Raw genomic sequence first — 18665 nt, 5'->3', positions numbered from 1 at the left:
TCGAGTTGATAAACCCCAGCAATCTGGAAAATACCTTTTCATTATTATATATTATAGAAAATATATATTATAGAAATTCCTACATACTGCTGCCCACAGCAGAAGATTCCACACGAGCCAGGTGACAATTCGAATTGATAAACCCCAGCAATCAGGAAACACCTTCTAATTTTATATATTATAATATATAATTATAATGATATATTAATTATTTAATTATATAATTATAATAATATATTTATAAATATATATTATAATATTATACCTTCTCATATTATATGTTATGGGAATTATATATTATAGAAATTCCTACATACCACTGCCTACAGCAGAAGATTCCACACGAGCCAGGTGACAATTCGAGTTGATAAAACCCAGAATTTGGAAAATACCTTTTCATTATTTATTATAATTATAATTATTTATAATTACTGAACGCGGGATACCCAGCTGCCCCCGTGCCCCAAGGGGAAGCCGTCCCGTTGGAAAGGCTGGATTAAAGCCGTGTAAAACCCCGGGACTGCAGGGATCGGGGATTTGTGCCTCTCCCAGCACAGCATCCCGCAGGTGGCGATGTTGGATTGTCCAAGCCGGGTCCCCGCTCCGCCCGGGTCAGACCGGCCCGCTCGGTGCCAGGAGCTCCCCCGGGTCCAGCAGGGCTGGGCTGGACTCGGAGCCCCTCCGGAGAGGGACAAATATTGCACAGCTACCCCAGGCTCCCGGCCACATGTTGAATTTACTCCTCTGGACAGCTTTTTTTTTGATCTTGACAGTGAAGAAACCAAAGCTGGACAAATCAAGGAAAGGAAAAATAATTTCCATTTTCTGGAGGTCACAGAAAGTTCAGGTTCTTCACCAGAATTAAACATTTGCACACAAGTCTCAGTGGAATCAAATGGTTGTGCTTCCCAAAGAACATTTTGAAAGGAAATTGTGAAATAGGCAATTAAAGGCTTTTAATCATAGCTATAAATTAAAGTTTTACTACATCCGCTTTTTAGGCTGACTTATAAGAGAAACAGTGATGGATTCTTATTAATTTGGAATATCCATTCTCTTTTTCTCTGTGTCTTGGCTGGAGTGCTATAAAGACTATGGGAATTGCTAGGCAGGGAGCATGTTCCTCACAGCTCAAGCCAATGTGTTTTGTTGTAAGAAATTCCCAGTAACAGCCCCAGATTTTCTTTCCCTGTCTCTTTCCACTTATGTGGCACTGGAATTTTGGCTATTCTGGGAAAAAGCCAGGTCATAGATTAGACCTGAGTAAAAATGTGATGTAATTTTCTGCTTTAACCCAGGCAGGAGAGCAGAGGGGTGCAGGGGGAGCTGTCCCTGTCACAGTGACATAAAATGGCATCACAGCCCTGTTTTCTCCCCAGGGACACTGGGTTTCTCCCCTCAGTTTAGTTCCAACCCAAGCAGACAAACCTGGTTTATCTCTCAGTTTAATTCACACCCAAGCAGACAAACCTCTTGTCCTGGGATCCTTAAATCTGCTGGTGGAACTGCAGCCTTGCAGCCCCCATAAAATCACAGTGGGTGCAAACATTTCATAAACCCAGGGTGACGTGTGTCCCCATTCTGAGGCGTTTCTCTCTGCCTCCCCAGGTGCAGGTGCTGTTTGTGGGGTGCACCAGCCCCGGGCTCCATGTCCTGCCCTCTGGAATGTGGGAGCCAGGGAGGAGCTGGGAGAAGGTGAGCAGCCCCTGTGGAATGAATGCAGCCAGAATCCCTGTGTTCCCTGGGGATGAGCTGCTCAGTGTGTGGGATGAGGAACGCTGCATGTGAGCACACCCGCAATTCCATCCCATAACTGCTGTGATTATCTCCTGTGCTGGGCAATTTTCTGCTCATTTGTCTGAGGTGAAAGTCAAGCACACAGACTGAGAGCACAGAGCTCAGCTGCTGAATTGAAAGTTGCTATTTTGACATTTTCCAGACTGGAACTGTACTTTGTAATACCAATGTCCTCTCCCTCCTCTCCCCATCACATTTGTAAAGATAATGGGAAGCTGCATTTCCAAAGAGCAAAGCATGCAGGATGCTCTCCAGCTCCAGCCTCATTCAGCTGGATTGATTTTAGCATAACTCTTCTCACAAATGAGCAGCACATTGAGAGCTGAGTGCACCGAAGCCTAATGGGTTTAATTTCTGTACAGCTGGGCTGTGACAAAGCTCCTGAGCCATTCCAGCTGTGCCTCTCCACTGAGTGGCTCTGGAGCAGCCCCTCCTCAGCAGCTTAACCTGGGGAAATTCAGTGTTTTATGAACACCTTGGGTGCTAAATGGCAGCAATTAATTTAGAGAGGCAATCTGTTTGCCCACAGAGTGGGTTCATCAGACAGTCTGTGAACGAGCATAAAAATGATACCACCATGTGCCACTGCCACTGCATGTTCTGCTTGGCAAACTCAGTTTGGCTGTAATAAAAAATGGGCTTGTCCCACAAGGCCTTATGATTGTGCCCTGGCCCAAATAGTTTTTCCTTTAAAAGAAAACATTGCATCAAAAGAAGGACTAACATAAGGAAGAGGGTGATTTGTACAACATCGTTTGGGCTGGCTTCTCCTGGTGGAGGTTGTAAAAGATTTCCAGTGGGAAAAATGAAGATATTCAGAATAGATTTCATCTGGACAAGTCAGGTGGCCTTGCTGAAGTTTCATGTTTTAAGATGGCGTATCAGACTTTGTCCTCTGAAATCTTTGTAGTCCCTCCTTCAGATCCATGTGGAGTTTTTTCCCAATTTTCAAACTGTCAAAGAGATCCTGATGAAGGAACTCCTGTAATTAATTCCTGATGGAAGAGTTACGTGTGTTGGTGATGAGGGAAGCCACAGTGGCAAATTTAGTGGCCATGAGTGTTTTATTTTGTAGTGAGAATCCTGATGAGCGATTGTGGCTGAATTCCAGCCCTACAGTAACAGGAGCAAGTGTTTCAATTGTTGAGAAATTACTTTAATCATTGTTTTCCATCTGTAAAGTGCAAGTGTACAGCAATGTATGGGACAATTGGGAATTATGGACAGAGCCAGGGACAACATGGAGAGGAATTATCTCAGTGCATTCCTCATTGCTCCATCCATCCATCCATCCATCCATCCATCCATCCATCCATCCATCCATCCATCCATCCATCCATCATCCATCCATCCATCATCCATCATCCATCCATCCATCCATCCATCCATCCATCCATCCATCCATCCATCCATCCATCCATCATCCATCCATCCATCCATCCATCCATCCATCCATCCATCATCCATCCATCATCCATCCATCCATCATCCATCCATCCATCCATCCATCCATCCATCCATCCATCCATCCATCCATCCATCCATCCATCCATCCATCCATCCATCCATCCATCCATCCATCCATCCATCCATCATCCATCCATCCATCCATCCATCATCCATCATCCATCCATCCATCCATCCATCCATCCATCCATCCATCCATCCATCCATCCATCATCCATCCATCCATCCATCCATCCATCCATCCATCCATCCATCCATCCATCATCCATCATCCATCATCCATCCATCCATCCATCCATCCATCCATCCATCCATCCATCCATCCATCCATCCATCATCCATCCATCCATCATCCATCCATCCATCCATCCATCCATCCATCCATCCATCCATCCATCCATCCATCCATCCATCCATCCATCCATCCATCCATCCATCCATCCATCCATCCATCCATCCATCCATCCATCCATCCATCCATCCATCCATCCATCCATCCATCCATCCATCCATCATCCATCCCACCCTGGCCCACCCCATTTCACCCTCTCTCCACACAGCTGTCTTTGCCTGTTCAGCTCTTCCAGGCCACCTGAGGAGTCCCTTGTGCCCCTCTCTGGGCATGGCACCCTCCCTGCCCTCAGTAGTTTCTCTGGGAATTGCCGGGGATCTGGGCAGTCCCTGCTGCTGGGCACTGCTGTGGCACGAAGCCTCCTGTCCCTCCTGTCCCCCCTGTCCCCTTGTCCCTCCCCTGAGAACCAGCAGGGTCCAGGCGTGGGGCAGGGCAGTGTCTGGAGCGCCCGGAGCCGCCGGTTCCCCGCGGGCAGTGCCCGCTCAGGGCGTGCCCGGGGGCTCGTGCCCGGAGCCAGGGCCGTGCCCGTTGCGCTCGGGCAGCAGCTGGAAGGTGAAGAACTGGCAGTGGCCCTGCTGCCCGCCGCTCTCCCGGGCCGGGCTGAGCAGGGCGCTGCAGTTCCTGCACTGGGGCAGCGTGCACAGCTCCAGCTGCGGCTGGCTGATCCTGCTCACGTAGCCGGGGCTGGGCGATGCCGAGGATAAAGTCCTCTGGCTGCCGCTCAGGAAGCTGCCGCTGTCCTCCAGGGAGTCCCTGCGGGCTCCGTGCTCCAGGGAGCAGCGGTTCCACGTTCGGTAGCTGTAGGGCCACCAGCCCAGCTGCTTGCGCCGGTGGCACCGGCACCTCAGGATCTGGATGAAAGCCCTCTTGAACTCCTTGCTGGAGCAGGGGTAGATGATGGGATTCAAGCAGCTGTTGAAGTAGCCAAGCCAAAAAATCACCTTGAAGATCGTTTCAGGGGGCTTCAGAGCCGAAAACAGGGATCCTGTCCAGGGGAAACAAGCAGAGAATATCTGAGATAAGGGGTTGGTCTGCCTTTAGGAAGGGAATGTGTTCATCAGATCATTGTTACAATCTGTGCTTTAAAACTCTTTTATGCATGTTGCTTTCAGTGTTGGTCTTCTGGTACTAAAATGTTATTTTTAAAGCTGATAAGGAAATGTTTCCCATCTGAAAGCTAAAGGAGCACATCACTGATAAAGGGTAAAAAATAAGAGGCGGTCCTTGTGTTTATAGGCCCACACCTGCTGCAGGAACATCTGATCCCAGGGACAGATCAAACCTCCCTCACCCAGGCTGCTGCACGAGGCATGCAAGCAATAAGTCAGTGCCTTCTTCAAAGAGCTTTCAAAGGTCATTTTTAAAGAAAAGTGTTCCCAGGCCCCTCGAAAAGAGCATTTCCAGACACCCTTAAAACTTCTAATACATCCTCTGGCAGCTCCTGAATGCCCCTCCATTTATCCAGATAACTGTGAGAGTACAAACCTCCCGAAACCTGAAGTTAATTGGGGAACTTCCCACATCTCAGACATTCATAAAAATGGTGTAACCCAAACCAAGAGGTCATTCTGTGAACACTTCCCCTTCCCTTCACAACCAAACAATTTCCCTGTCGAGGCTGCCCAAATGAAAAGCTCACACTGGGGAATCCACTTCCTGTACTTTCAGTGGTGATTGATCAGCTAAATTTAGCAAATGGGGCTGGAGAAAAGAATGGATGAGGTTTTCATGGCAAACAGAGCTGGATCTGTTATCCCTCTGGGAAAAAAGCTCTGTGTCTGCCCCAAGTGACCAAGGAGTGGGGATCCAGGAGAGAATTCCTCTGTCAGGAGCTGGAGTTGGGTTTGCAGAGCCTTTCAAATGGAAGCTGACAGCCCAGCCTGGCTGGGAAGGAACCTTTCCCTCTGGAGTGGTTTCGGATTAGCTGGGCTGTGAAAGCAGCTGAGTCAGTGGTGGCTGTCAGGAGGGGAGGGATGTGATTCTGGGCACTGTTCCCATCTCACAGCAATGCAGAGGTCGTGCCTGGGGCCTCAAAACTATGCAAGAGCACTTCCTCTGCTCCTGGGTAACAGCTCTGGGGTGCCAGCACAGCCAGCACAGCGTGTGTGGGGCCAGGGCTGGGCTGCACACCCTGCACAGAGGGTCCTGTGCAGCCAGAATCCCAGATTTTATCCTGGCAGAGTTTGGGAATGGTGCCAGGGCTGGCTCTGCCCTGGAGCTGAGGAACTCAGGGTTAAATGGAGAGTTTAAAGGGATTTCCTCAGGACTCTGCACTTCAGGGTTTTACAGGACTCCTGCAGGGTGAGCCCCTGTCCCTCAGGGCCGAGCTGCTGGCAGTGTTCTGTAGGATTTGGCCAGAACCTTTTCTGTGCAGCTGCTGCAGATCCTGCAGGTCCTGCAGGTGCTGCCTCCATCCTGATGGATGCTGCAGGAATTACAGAGCACAGCGTGTCAAACAGCAGAGAAACCATGAAATGCATTTGAAAACTTTCCAGCATGCACCAAATCACTGCAGCTCCCAAAACTGTCTCCTGGGTGTCTCAGGTGAAGGATCCAGTGACAATTCCTGGGATTCCATGGAATGAGTTATTACATTCTTCTAAAGCGTTACGAAAAGCTGATACAAGTTTATAACTGCAGCCAAGATGAGGAGGATGCTGCTGAATCTTCCCCATGCTCAGCTGCAAAACCTTTGCAGGGTTTATTTTGTAAGTGATAATTGCTGATATTTCCCCTCAGTTTAGGAAAAAGAGAAGCTCTGTGGCTTTCCAAAACAACTACAAAATACAATAATGTACAAGGAACTTTTTGGAGCTCACACTGATAAATTTCTTAAATTGTTTTCTGGAATTCCTTTAAAATAGAAATTATTTTTAGCTCTTAAAGTCCAGCAAACCTTATGAAGTGGCCACAAGTCTCTGTTTTTTCTCGGGTGTAAATTGGAATCCACAGAGGTGGATTGAAAGGTCTGCCTTTCTCTGATACTGTAACAGCTGAAAATCTGTAAGACATTCTTCTACCAAATTTGAATATTTTTAGTCAGATTAAACGTTGACAGAGAAAATGCTATAAATAAAATAAATAAATAAATAAACAAATAACTGAATAAGGAATTTTACAGGCCAGATGAAATGAGGGAAAGTCTAGAGATGAAAACTGGGAACCAATGCAGATAAATGAGCCGTGCCTCTTTCATCTATATCACACAAACACTTATTCCTGAATTTCTCAGTTTCAAAACCTTTCTATTACTGTAGCTAAATGCTGGTTGTAAATTTTGTTTATTTATTTTAATTAACTACAATACCTTTTATTTAGCTGCATTAACCTGTCAGGAGCAAACAAGTGTGGGCTGTTTTGACGCCTTGATAAAATGCTAAAGCAAAGCCTGCTGGACACACCTGAACACCAGACTGATATTTCCTGCTCTAATCTCCAATCACTTCCCCACTGCAGCCTGATAAGGAGATTAAATATTGCCCTGTGCTGATGTAAATTGCTCTTTAAAATGCCTGGAAAATTTGCACGTGGTTGTCTCCTCAGTGATTTATTCCCTGTGGGGTGGCCAGAGGGATTTCCCTGCTCCAAGTGATTGCTCTCCTGGTGTTTAACAGCCTCACTCCAAGGAATGTGCATTTTCTGCTCACTTTTATTTCTTGGCACTAACCTTGTGATTCATTAATCACAGCACCACAATCTCCCTCCCACTGCACCACTGACACCAACAAGATTTTGCAAAGCACGAGTGGAGAACAGGAAACATTTCAGAAAATCAGCTGGATCTGTTTGGAGGGATCAGTTTTTTGCCCACAGTCCCCAGGCTTGATGGAGCTGTTGAGCTTGGAGATACACTGAGCCAGTATCATAAAAAGGAATTAAGAAGTATTTTATTTAGAAAGAACTAATTTCATTTAGGCTCTGACTGGCTCTTTATAATGAATGTTTTATTACAGAGAAAGTCAGTCAAGTCTCCTCAATGAAATTAGGGAACGCTGTGGGAAACAATTTGCCATATTAATTCTGCTCACATTTCTGCAGAATATGGAGGCAGAGCACCGCTGAGACGTTGAAATTCAGAGTCCACTGGAGTCAGGGAAGTCCTTGAAACCCTCTGAAAAGGCTCATAAGACTTTAGGGGACCTAGGAAAAGTCCTTAAAATATCAGGGTGGGCAGCAGCAAAATTTTCTGGAATGGCTTAATTGTTGCACCCTTAATTAAGGAAAACTCTTCACTGAAGGAGGTTTTAATTAAACATTCATTTTTAATGCATTGTGGGTTTGATATTAATTAAGTATAATAAATTACTCATAGAATGATCAGTTCTGCTCAGAATTTGCTACTTAGATTAGATAATAACTGGGGAGGAGTACTGTGGATTCCCTGGATTTAAGGACAAGTCACTAGGGATGAATTTGGGGCTGTCAGGTCCTGTTTCCTGTGCCTTACAAAGGAATTGCATTTCAAAATCTTCTAAATCCAGTTTTGCTGAGATGAAAACACACCTAGGGGGGAGTGTGTGTAGAGCTCCTTTCCAGTTTCCTGGAACAAATACAACATCTGGATTTATTGCAATGCAATGGTGCAACAGAGTCATGTAAGGGCTTTGCTGTGTGCCACTGGATACGCCAGCTGGGAAACTGGAGATCCTGCATGCCTTTGTCATTGTCTGAAGATCAAAGAGCCACAAGACATGAAACTCCTTCTCTCTACTGATAACAGGTTGAAAATGAAGTGTTTCCAAACCTCCTTGTTTGCACACCATAAAGTAGAAAGGGAGAATTGGTGATTAGGGATTGGGTAAAGGTACCCTTGGAAGGGAATCCAAGGGCCAATCTTCTTTCAGAGATTCCATTTTTGTGCAGATTGGAGCCATTCTGACTGGAGTTAAATCTGAGCTTTTCAAGAGAAATTTCCAAGGTTTTAAAAACTGCTTTGGTGAGGGAAAGCATTGCAAAACACCAAATGGTGACAGCTGAGTCCTGAGACAGCGAACACAGGAAACTTCCTCAACATCAACCCCCATCTCCATCTGTCCCCCAGGAGTCAGCTTGTGCAGCAATGAGCCTTGCTGTGCACGGAATCTGCTTTATGGTGGAGCTTTCCCTGGGAAAAGTGATTGATCAGATCTGAGCTGTGACCAGCACGAGACTTTCCAGGCTGGGAACCTCCGTGTTCCCCCGTGGTTCCTGCAGGGGCCACAGCTCCTGGAAGCTGCTGATGGCTGAGTTACCTCCCCTGTGTGCACAGGCAGCACAGTCCTCCCTGCAGGAGCAATAATCTGCCCTGAGAGAGCTGTTGTGAGTTTAGAATGTGCTGAAAGGATGTGGCTGCCTTTTGTTTAAGCTTCCTGCAGCCCTTCACACCACGGGCTCAGCCAAGCCAGCGTGCCAAGGTTTTAGAGCTAATTGGATTTCTAAAGCTCCTGATTTCTTCTCTTCCAGCATCCAGTGTTTGTTTACATTCCCCTGGACTTATTTAATATAGGAAAAAAAAAACCCAAACAGTAGATGTTTACAAACAGTAGATGATGAAGTGGAGAGGATGGTAATAAAACTAAGGATTGGTCAAGCTGGGTGGCTGCCGGAGAAGAGGACTAGGATAACAGGGAAAACAGCTGGAAAACAGTGAAAAATTATCTTGGGAAACACAGAGAGCTTATCTGCTTATCCAAAATAAGCAGAATCAAATTCAATAAGGAAAATGAAAGGGAAACTGGATGAATTATAAGTAACAATGGGTAGCATACAAATCTGATGGGGCTCAAAGTCTGGCAGCTGTCATTCTCAGAGTAGTGATGCCTCATGAATATCCTAGAATCATGGAATGATTTGGTTTAAAGGGACCTTAAAGGTCCCCCTTAAAGGGGGACACCTTCCACCATCCCAGGTTGCTGAGAGCTCCAAAGTGTCCGGGTTGTGAGGAATTTATGTCCTAGGACTGACAACCTGTGGCAGATGCCTCATAGCAAATCACTGCAGTGAGGACAGCATGAACTTCATTCACAATGACTCAAATTTGAGAGCTTTTGAAAGGCTCTGAAAATAGAAACTTATCTGGAGTGGCCAAAATAAAACCAGGGCTTCAAGGAGTACAGATAGGCATGAGATGTTTTCCTGAACCCCAGAGCTGCTCCACCTCCCTGCATTACAAGCAGTTGCAAGGCACAGCGGCTACATTTGATTTCTGAAGGGACAGTGCCTTGGATTTAAACACAGAATTACTGCCCTGGGCACCCCTTCTCAGCCCAGCCCAGCTTTGTGGCTTACACCACTGAGAGAACTCACCTGTGTTTAAACTGTGCTGCCCTCAGACAAATAGGAAAAACCAAGATCAGTTTTGGTCAGAATCTTGTTCAGTCTCTAAAGCTGGCAGTGCACAGGGACACAAACACAGCATTATTGTTGTTATTAGTGAGTCCAGAAGAGTTACAGACTCCAGCAGCTCCTGGCTGGACAGCTCAGGAGCCAAGATTATCCTTGTTTTGCAAGGGATTAGCTGATTGAGGGAGTCTCAAAAAGCTAATCTGAGTCTGCTGACATTTCATGTATTGCACTTAAATATCTGCAATGACTGAACATGCTCTGGTGTTCTCTCTCCCCCTTGGTTCTGCCTGACAGCTGAGCCAATCTGTCCTGGCCATGGCTGGCAGGAAGTAGCTCCAGCAAGGAGCTGAGCACTGTTACAGAGGTGCTGGATGAATCTCCAGCACAGGTTTTGTCTCTGGTCCCTCAGAGATGGGTGGTTCTTGCTTTCCAGTTCCTGGGGCTCACCTGGAAGCCCAACAAAACAGCTCCAAACCTTGCAGTGAGTCATGCAGGATTGTTTTAGTAAAGATGTGGAAAACCTCCTGGCTCTTTGGTCCTGGCAGTATCCCACCTGAAGCACCTGGGACCCTGAGCTCTGGCCTCAGGTGCTTCAGGACCACCTGGATTTGTGTCCCTTTCCTCAGTGCTGCTTCTCCAGCCTGAGCAGCTCCTCAAGAGTTTGCAAACCCTTCACATCCAACTGCCTTGCTAAAAGCAACATTTCCTCTGAGACTCCCTTCCCTCCTGCCTTGATTTCCTCTCACTGCATCCATCCTGACATTTTTTTCCTTGGATCTCTCTGCCCTCCTGGCCCAGGAGCTGCTGCCATCCCTGGGGCTGAAGTCAGCCCTGGGTGATTTCTCTGTGGTTTTTTCTGCATTGCTCTGCATATTTGTTTCTGTGACACTGACCACTGTAGGATTTCCCTTTGTTCCTCTGACAAACAAACCCAAAGCCTACAGAGGAATTACCCAGGAATTTGTGCAGTTTCCCCCCCTTTGATAACAACTTTGTCCTAAACCCCAGACGTCTGTGAGTGACTGGTAACTGATCCCCTTCACAAAGCCAAGGCTTAAACCAAGGCTTAAGGGAGGCTGTTTCGGTAGGAAAAGAAATCATCCCAAAGTAATCTGCTGCTCCCCACGTGCCAAAACACTCTGTGCTGCTCAGTGAATGCCCTCAGATGTTTGATTGTCCAATTCCTGAACTTTGCACCAGGACTGACCTGCCAGATTGCCACATCTCATGAATTTATCTGAATTCTCTAACTATTAACTCGAGGTCATCGATTGGAGGAGAGCTGGACTGCTCAGGGAGGGTCAGAGGAGGCAAATGGGGTGAGGATAAGCCAGGCCTAAAGCCCTGCAGAGACAGAGCCCAGTGGCACTGCCAGCACCAGGCCTAAAGCCTGGAAGGGTTTCCCATGGAAACCAAGGAGCCTAATTTGCTATTTCAGAGGTTGGCCTGACATAACATAAATCTACATTCTGTACTTAAACAGCATTTTATTTCAGGAATAATTTCGTGTTGGCTGACCTTCAATGTGCAGAACATTTTATGTTCTTTTTTATTACTTACAGAGAGATTCCAAGAGCCTGATCCACAGTGACAGTCCCACCAGGTGTATCTTCATCCTGGGGCTCTTGGGACCTCTCCTGTGTCAGTTCAGTTCCAAGAGTTTTATTTTTCTTTGCAGGATCTGCGGGAGCAGGCTCTCAACTGGGCAGTGGATCCTGCTCTGATCTCCACTGGGATGATGCAGCAGGCTGGGGAAGTGCCCTGGTTAAGGGCCTGGTGAGTTTTCCCTCTGGGAATGTCTGGGAGAAGACTGGGAAGTCTGCTCTGATATCTCAATTTACAGGAGTGACACTAAACCTCTCCTTATGCAATCCATCATTTTGGATTCATGTTTTAAACAAAGGCATTGACATAAAATTGGTCCCTCCATTGTTTAAAGGAGGGAGTTTTAATGAGTGTTACCTTAGTTCTGCAGGGCTCTAGCCTTTAAATAAAAAGAATCTCTTTTACTCATCATTTATCAGCAATGAATATTTAATGTAGTCCTGCTGCCTGAGGAAGAATTTGTATGAAAGGGATGAAAAGAAACATTTATTTTAAAAAAACAAGATATTTACTCCTCGAAGCTGAGTCACTGAATTTATGGCCCAAGAAGTTGTCTCAAAGACACAAATGTCTTTAGTTTATTTTTTATGGTGAATCACAAACAATTTTGAGTGGCAGGGTGACTGCACAGGCAGGGGGCTTTTATAAATGTGCAGCCAGGATGTTCTGCAGCTCCACTGGTGTCTGCAAAGAATATCCAATACAGGAATAACCCAAATTTCTCACACAGCTCTCTCTGACCCCAGTTCTGCATCCCCAGGTGCTGAAGGCAGCACAGCTCAGTGCCCCAGACCTGACTGGGGGTAACTCAGTGCTGAGAATTTAATGCTGCCCAGTGCCTGTGCTGTCAAGGCTGCAATTCCAATCCACACTGGATTCAGAGATTTCCTTGGGATTTTTGCTTGAAAAATGCTTTGGAAGCATTGATATAATTTCTTTTCATTTTCCCAAGCAATCTGCCTGCTTTCAGCACCACAGCTGCTCCCAGGCACAGCTGCCACCTGATGGAGTAACTCTGGGCTGGAATATCAAATGGGGAGCTGTGGAATAAATTGAAATGCCAGACTGGAAGAAGAATAATTTTGCCTGGGAAACTCAAGAAATTGCTAACAATACCAAGGAAACTCTGCTAGATCTAAGTAGATTTGTTCAGACCTGGGGCTGTAGTGCTGCAGAAATAACATTTACCAGCTTGGCAGATGTTTTGTGCTTGGATCCACAGAAATCCAGAGCTGCTTTGCCAACATCCTCCTGCAGAGTTATGGAGTTACTGGGGGGAACAGGGAGCAGAGAAACAGAAACAGAAACAGCAAGGATGCAGATGTGAGGCTGTGATTTGGGTCACTGGGGCAAACAGGAGCTGTGAGAAGGAGAAGCTGAGGGAGAAGCCTGTCCTGGCAGGAAGGGGAACTGTCTCAGCTGGACAGCCCAGGGACCAGTGGGGAGCTTGGAAAACATCAGTACCTTTTGGATTCCACAGTTGGCCTGTCCCAGGAATTGATTCCATACCACTGGGTGCTCTCTAAAGGGTTTTTAATAGCATTTCACTGAATTTTGTGCCTTCAGGACACAAAGCAAGAGATTCCTGCTATGAAGAGTGCAGCTCACTCAGGAATTCCTTCCCCTCTGCTGCAGTTGAGAGCAGCTGCACTGTGCATATCAGGAAACTGACTTTTCCCACCTGTCCTAGTGAGCAATGCTTGAATCATGCCTGACATCCTCAACTGGCTCTGCACTGATACATAGAGATAAAAATACAGGGGTTGGACACTGCTGCATCATAAATTTAAAAAGAAAAACCAGGGACAAGAGATAAACCCAGTCTATTCCTAGGCAGCAAAACCAAGGGAAAAACACCCTTGGTGTGTGGAAATGCATTTGGATCCTGTGTGGGGTGCTGTGCACCCCCTCTGCTCCCCTTTCCCTGACAGAGGGTTCCTGACAGAAATGGGATTCCAGCAGTTTTACGGCACTGCCAAGGGTTCACTCCTGCAGCTCTTCCTGCCCTTGGCTCTGGGGTGCCAATGGCCCTTCACTGGGGGTGTTGGGGTCACAGCCCTGGGCTGGGCTGGGCTCCCCAGCACTGGTTTGCACCAATTTTGGGTTTCTCCCCCAGCTCTGGCTTTGTCCCCAATTTTGGGTTTGTCCCCCAGCACTGGGTTTGTTCCCCAGCTCTGGCTTTGTCCCCCAGCTCTGACTTTGTCCCCCAGCCCCTGTGCCAGCCCTGGTGCTGTGCTGGAGGCTCCAGCCTGTCCCCCACTGCTGCCTTGGCACAGTTTACACAGGAGATAAAATCGTGTCCTGGCAAGCAATCAATTCTCCCTCAGGTGGTTTAACAGCCTCTCACTAAACCTCCCATGGAGCCCAGGAGATTTGAAGTAACTCCTCAAAGGGAAAGCTGACAGTTGAGTTATTGAGTGTCAATAGCTGGGAGCTGCTTGATGGCTCCCTTTGCTCCTGCCCTGTGTCTGTGTTTTTGCTGGGCTGGGTGAAGGTGTCAGTCCTGGCTCCTGCCACCCACCCACACGAGCTGCTGTGTCCTCAGCTGCTTTTTTTCCTTCAGTAATTCAAAATCAAGGAGGGCATCTGCTTTATCAGGAGATCATGACCTACTGCTACTAATCTCATACTGCTACATATGGTGAAATACATTTCTATCCACAGCTGGGTATTTTTGCTTGTTTAATGTTATAAACTTCCTCTAAGAGCCAGCACAAGGACTTAAACTTCAGTAGCCAAAGAGAACTTCACTCGCGGTTTTCCTTCTGGAAATTTTTCACATCCTTAACATGACCTTTATGCAAGTTTTGAGTCATAAAGATTTTAAAATTCAGTATAATAAGCTAGAAATGACAAGGTTGCCCTGCAGTAGTTGAAGCAGTAAAGATTCTTAATGATACACAGAGATTATAGTTTTATAATACTCCACCAGGACCAGGCTGCTGAACTCTGTTTAGTTTTCTACAACAATCTCTATAAATATTCGCTTACTACTCAATCAGAAATGTTTTGGTTGGGTAACTAAGTAAACACAAATGCAGAACATTAATAAAGGCTTTTTCTCCCCTTTCTCTATCCACCTCTTTCCATAATTAGGCTGCCAGATTGTCTCAGAGAAATGAATTTTGGACAGATATTTCTGAGAGCTCAGTAATTGAATATTTTGAGATACTCCCCTTCAGACGTTGTGCTAATATTAAAAACAATACAAGAACATTTCACAGCTTTGGGCACGCTGAGCAATGTGTTAAGGCTATGCCAATGCTTGAAGAGTATTTTAAAGCTGAAAGTGAACAAAGTGGCTGCCAAAAGCTCCCATGGCAGTGTCCAAAATGAGAACTGGTGACACCAACGAGCACCTTCCTTGGGATCTGTGGGCTCTCCTTTGCTTTTGGGATTTGATCAGTAATGTTTGAACTCATAACTAGAACTTTTGGCTTCCCAAAACTCAGGGGAGTTTTGCCGCTCAAAATTAACTGAGTTCATTTCCAGTGGGGGCACCTTAAAATGCCAAAATCCAACTGTGTTATATCCCAAGCCTGGGGCAAACCTGACCTGAACCCCCAACATTGCAGGGCTGCAGCTCTTTGGTCTCATCTAGGATTTGGAGTAAAGCATTCTGGTGATGTTTCTGACACCTAAATCAATTCAACAAAGGGGGATTTAAGATATGAACCCTTGAGAGATTGTCCCCTGGGGTGACACGGGCCCTGAGGACTGCGGGTGAGCAGCTTTGTGCACATTTCCCAAAGTTCCAGCCTGACTCTTTGCACATCGGGAGTTCCCTTCCTTTCATTCCCTTCCTTTCATCTGCTCACTGCAGCTCTCCCAACAGAATCTCTTTCTCATCCATCTGATTCCTTTCCAAGATATTTCTGTGGGATCCAGCCAACCCACCCCAACCCCTGCCCTCGCATCCCCAGCTCACCCAGTGGCAGGACAATGAAGAAGGGGAGCCAGCACAGGATAAACATGCCAACCACAATTCCCAACGTCTTGGCTGCCTTCTTTTCTCTGGAGAACTTTAAAAGTTTGAAAGCTAAGGAGTTCCTGGGGTTGTGACTCTTGGACTTGGTGTTGTTCAAGGCGTCCTCATGAACGTGCTTGTAGTGAATCCGTAAGGTCAGCTCCTTGGAGTTGGACATCTCCTTCATCACACCAGCTTCCAGGTTCCTCGTAGTCCTCTTGGCCACGATGTAGACCCGGCAGTACATGACGAGGATGACGATTAGAGGGATGTAAAAGGAGCCCAGGGAGGAGAAGAGGGCATAGAAGGGCTCCTCGGTGATCCGGCACTCCCTGTCGTCCTGCGGGGCCGGCTCCTTCCAGCCCAGCAGGGGCCCGATGGAAATCACCATGGACAGGACCCAGACAGCCAGGAGAGCTAAAATCGCCCTTCTCCTGGTGACCAGCGTGGGGTACTGCAGGGAGTACCGGACCCCGATGTATCTGTCGATGGAAATGGCACACAGGCTCAGAATAGAGGCTGTGCAGCACAGCACATCCACTGCCGCCCAGATGTCACAGAATATCCTCCCCAAAACCCAGTAGCCAAGCACTTCCAGCGTGGCAGAGAACGGCAGGACAGTGAAACTCAACAGCAGGTCTGCTATGGCCAGGTTAATGATGAAATAGTTCGTAGGGATTCTTAAATGTCTGTTGCAAGCCACGGAGAGAATTACCAGGATATTACCTATGATAGCAAAGAGAATAAAGGCACCGAGGATCAGCCCCACAATGATCGCCCTGCTGGTGGCCAGGGCAGGTGAATCCAGGTCGGTTCCTGTCTCGTTGGAGTTGTTTGCAGAAAAATTGCCATAATTTAGTGCAGAGCCTTTGAAATATCCCGGTATTGATGAATTGGATGTATCGCCAAGATAGGTATTCATCTTAAAATTCATCCTCCATAGCAAGCTGGGGTCGCGTCCCCGGCGAGTCAGCTCAAAGTCATCTCTGGACCCGCGAAGTGGCTGCAGAGCCGCGGGCAGTGCGAGCAGGGCAATTCATGGTCCTGGGGAGCTGCAGCCCTCCCCGGGCACCCGGGGCAGCGCAGTCACCGCTCGGGGCTGCTCCGGGCAGCGCAGGCACCGCTCGGGGCTCTCCGGGCAGCGCAGGCACCGCTCGGGGCTCTCCGGGCACCCGGGGCAGCGCAGTCACCGCTCGGGGCTCTCCGGGCAGCGCAGGCACCGCTCGGCTTCCGGCAGCGGGGCAGCGGAGCCTCCGCACGGGCTGCTCCGCGCTCCGGCGCTGCCCGGCGGGGCCGCTGCCAGCGGTAGAGCAGCAGGGCAGCAGCAGAGCAGCAGCAGAGCAGCAGGAGAGCAGCAGCAGCAGCAGAGCAGCAGCAGAGAGGCAGCAGAGCAGCAATCTTGCCCGGAGCCGCGGGAGCTGCGCTACTGCCGTGCCTGACACGGGGCGGGCTCTGCGCTGGCCCCGGAGCGGCCGCGCCGGAGGCGGAGGGACAGAGGGACAGAGGGACAGAGGGACAGAGAGACGGAGGGACCGGGGGACAGAGAGACAGAAGGACAGGGGGACAGAGGGACAGAGAGACAGGGAGGACAGATGATGGCCCCAGAGGTGCAGGCCGTGCGCAGCGCGCCGTGCCCCGGGGCCAGTGCAGTGACCCTGCGGTGGCGGTGCGGTGACTGTCGGTGGCTGGGCTGTGACAGTGCGGGGACAGTGCGGTGACTGCCAGTGGCTGTTGGTGACTGTGCGGTGGCAGTGCAGGGACTGTCTGTGACAGTGCCCTGTCAGTGCGGGGAGCCTGCGGCGGCCGTGCGGGGACACTGAGGGGACAGCAGTGGCAATACAGCAGCGGGGACAGCAGTGAGTGAGGGGACAGCAGTGGGGACAGCAGGGAGGGGACAGCACTAGACGGCAATGCTGGCCGGGCAGCACCGGGGGAGCATCACGATCTTTTAACTCGTTGGCCACAGGACCCTGCGGTGCAAACCTGTAAAGAACCAGCTGCATTATCTGAGAAAGGATTTCCTCGGTGGGACGTGGTGAAAAAAGCAGTTTCAGGACAAAACGATCTGTTACCCTTTTGCCCATTAAGGAAATACATTGGAGTTTATTTTGTGAGTCACATATCATTTTAGAGAGCTAATCATCTCCTAAGGACAAGTAGCTTGGTTCCAAAAATCCCTGGTTTATTTGTACTATTCATTATTCTGTATTGCTATTCAATATTCAATGACAGCATAAAGTTTGTTTCTAATTAAGAATCTGACTAAAATAAATTGTAACAGATCAGTAAAATCTTGATGCTGTTCTGTACTCCTGTACAGGGCACCTCTGTGGCTTCATCTCCTCTTTTGCACCTCTGTAACATTTCCAGGCAGAGTTTATTGTGAACCCCAGCCCTGAGCAGAGCTGAGCACCCCACCCACAGCCCAGGGGAAGGCAGAGACAAGGATTTGCTTTAGGAAATAATTTACCTTTAGTCCTCTGATGCTGAAGTATCTCCCTGAGTCTCTGCTCAGGGCTCTGAGGTCAGTGATGTTGTTAACTCATCGTAGCTCTGGGAAGAGTCATCCTCTTACAGTAGCCTATAAAGCAAAATATAAGTAATGATTTATTCTGTAGATAATAGCCTTTAATGTCGAAAGTGGTTTCTTGGTTTCTTCATCTTGTGACGCTTCGGGGAGAAATCTCAGATCTTTAGAACTCAGTGCCATGAAAAACAACAAGTGAGAGATTTGCTGAATATAAAACTGCCAAAATCCTGTTCTCAACTTTCTGCCATCAGATTACGTCCCCCAGCTGTTGTCTGCTGTACTCTGGGTTACTCTATATTGATTTTCCTGTTACAAAGTGTACTGTGTTTAAAATAAAAACTTCATATTTAATAAGGCAGCTATGGCTGAGAGTTGCAGCTGACTGCTGGTTTTGAGGACAAACCTTGTAAACAGAAGTGGAATTTTGGTCAGGGAGTGCATGGCAGATGTTGGTGTGGCCCTTCCCAGCAGCAGGGCTGTGGCAAACCTTTGCTGTTCAGAAACTTCCCCTTGAAACGCTCACAAGAATGACAGGATAAGGCCATGGAGTCACTGGAGGGGAGAGGAGCAAACACTGGATTTATGAGCTTCACCTCAGATTTCTGCCCTGCCCGATCCAAGCA

General features: G+C 47.9%; 1 protein-coding gene across 1 annotated transcript; it reads right to left on the bottom strand.

The window, feature by feature from the left end:
- Positions 1–2280: 2280 nt before the first annotated feature.
- On the bottom strand, positions 2281–16446 carry ADRA1B (adrenoceptor alpha 1B). The gene is made up of 5 exons (XM_030957725.1): positions 15474–16446; positions 4106–4601; positions 2953–2971; positions 2745–2779; positions 2281–2323 (listed from the first exon to the last, which is right to left on the bottom strand). Exons 1-5 carry the CDS (start codon positions 16444–16446, stop codon positions 2281–2283), a joined length of 1566 nt encoding a protein of 521 aa, XP_030813585.1.
- Positions 16447–18665: the final 2219 nt, after the last annotated feature.

Source organism: Camarhynchus parvulus, chromosome 13, assembly GCF_901933205.1.
Source record: "Camarhynchus parvulus chromosome 13, STF_HiC, whole genome shotgun sequence".
Classification (NCBI taxonomy): domain Eukaryota; kingdom Metazoa; phylum Chordata; class Aves; order Passeriformes; family Thraupidae; genus Camarhynchus; species Camarhynchus parvulus.
Note: the sequence above shows the minus strand (reverse complement) of the source record. Positions and strands in the feature narration are given on the sequence as shown.

Coding starts and splice junctions, on each gene's coding strand:
- ADRA1B (XM_030957725.1), bottom strand. CDS start 16,446: ATGAATTTTAAGATGAATACCTATCTTGGCGATACATCCAATTCATCA. Junction 4,602..15,473: donor CTTCATTGTCCTGCCACTGG/GTGAGCTGGGGA, acceptor TCCCCTGGACAG/GATCCCTGTTTTCGGCTCTG. Junction 2,324..2,744: donor GATCTCTTTGACAGTTTGAA/AATTGGGAAAAA, acceptor GAACCCACTCTG/TGGGCAAACAGATTGCCTCT.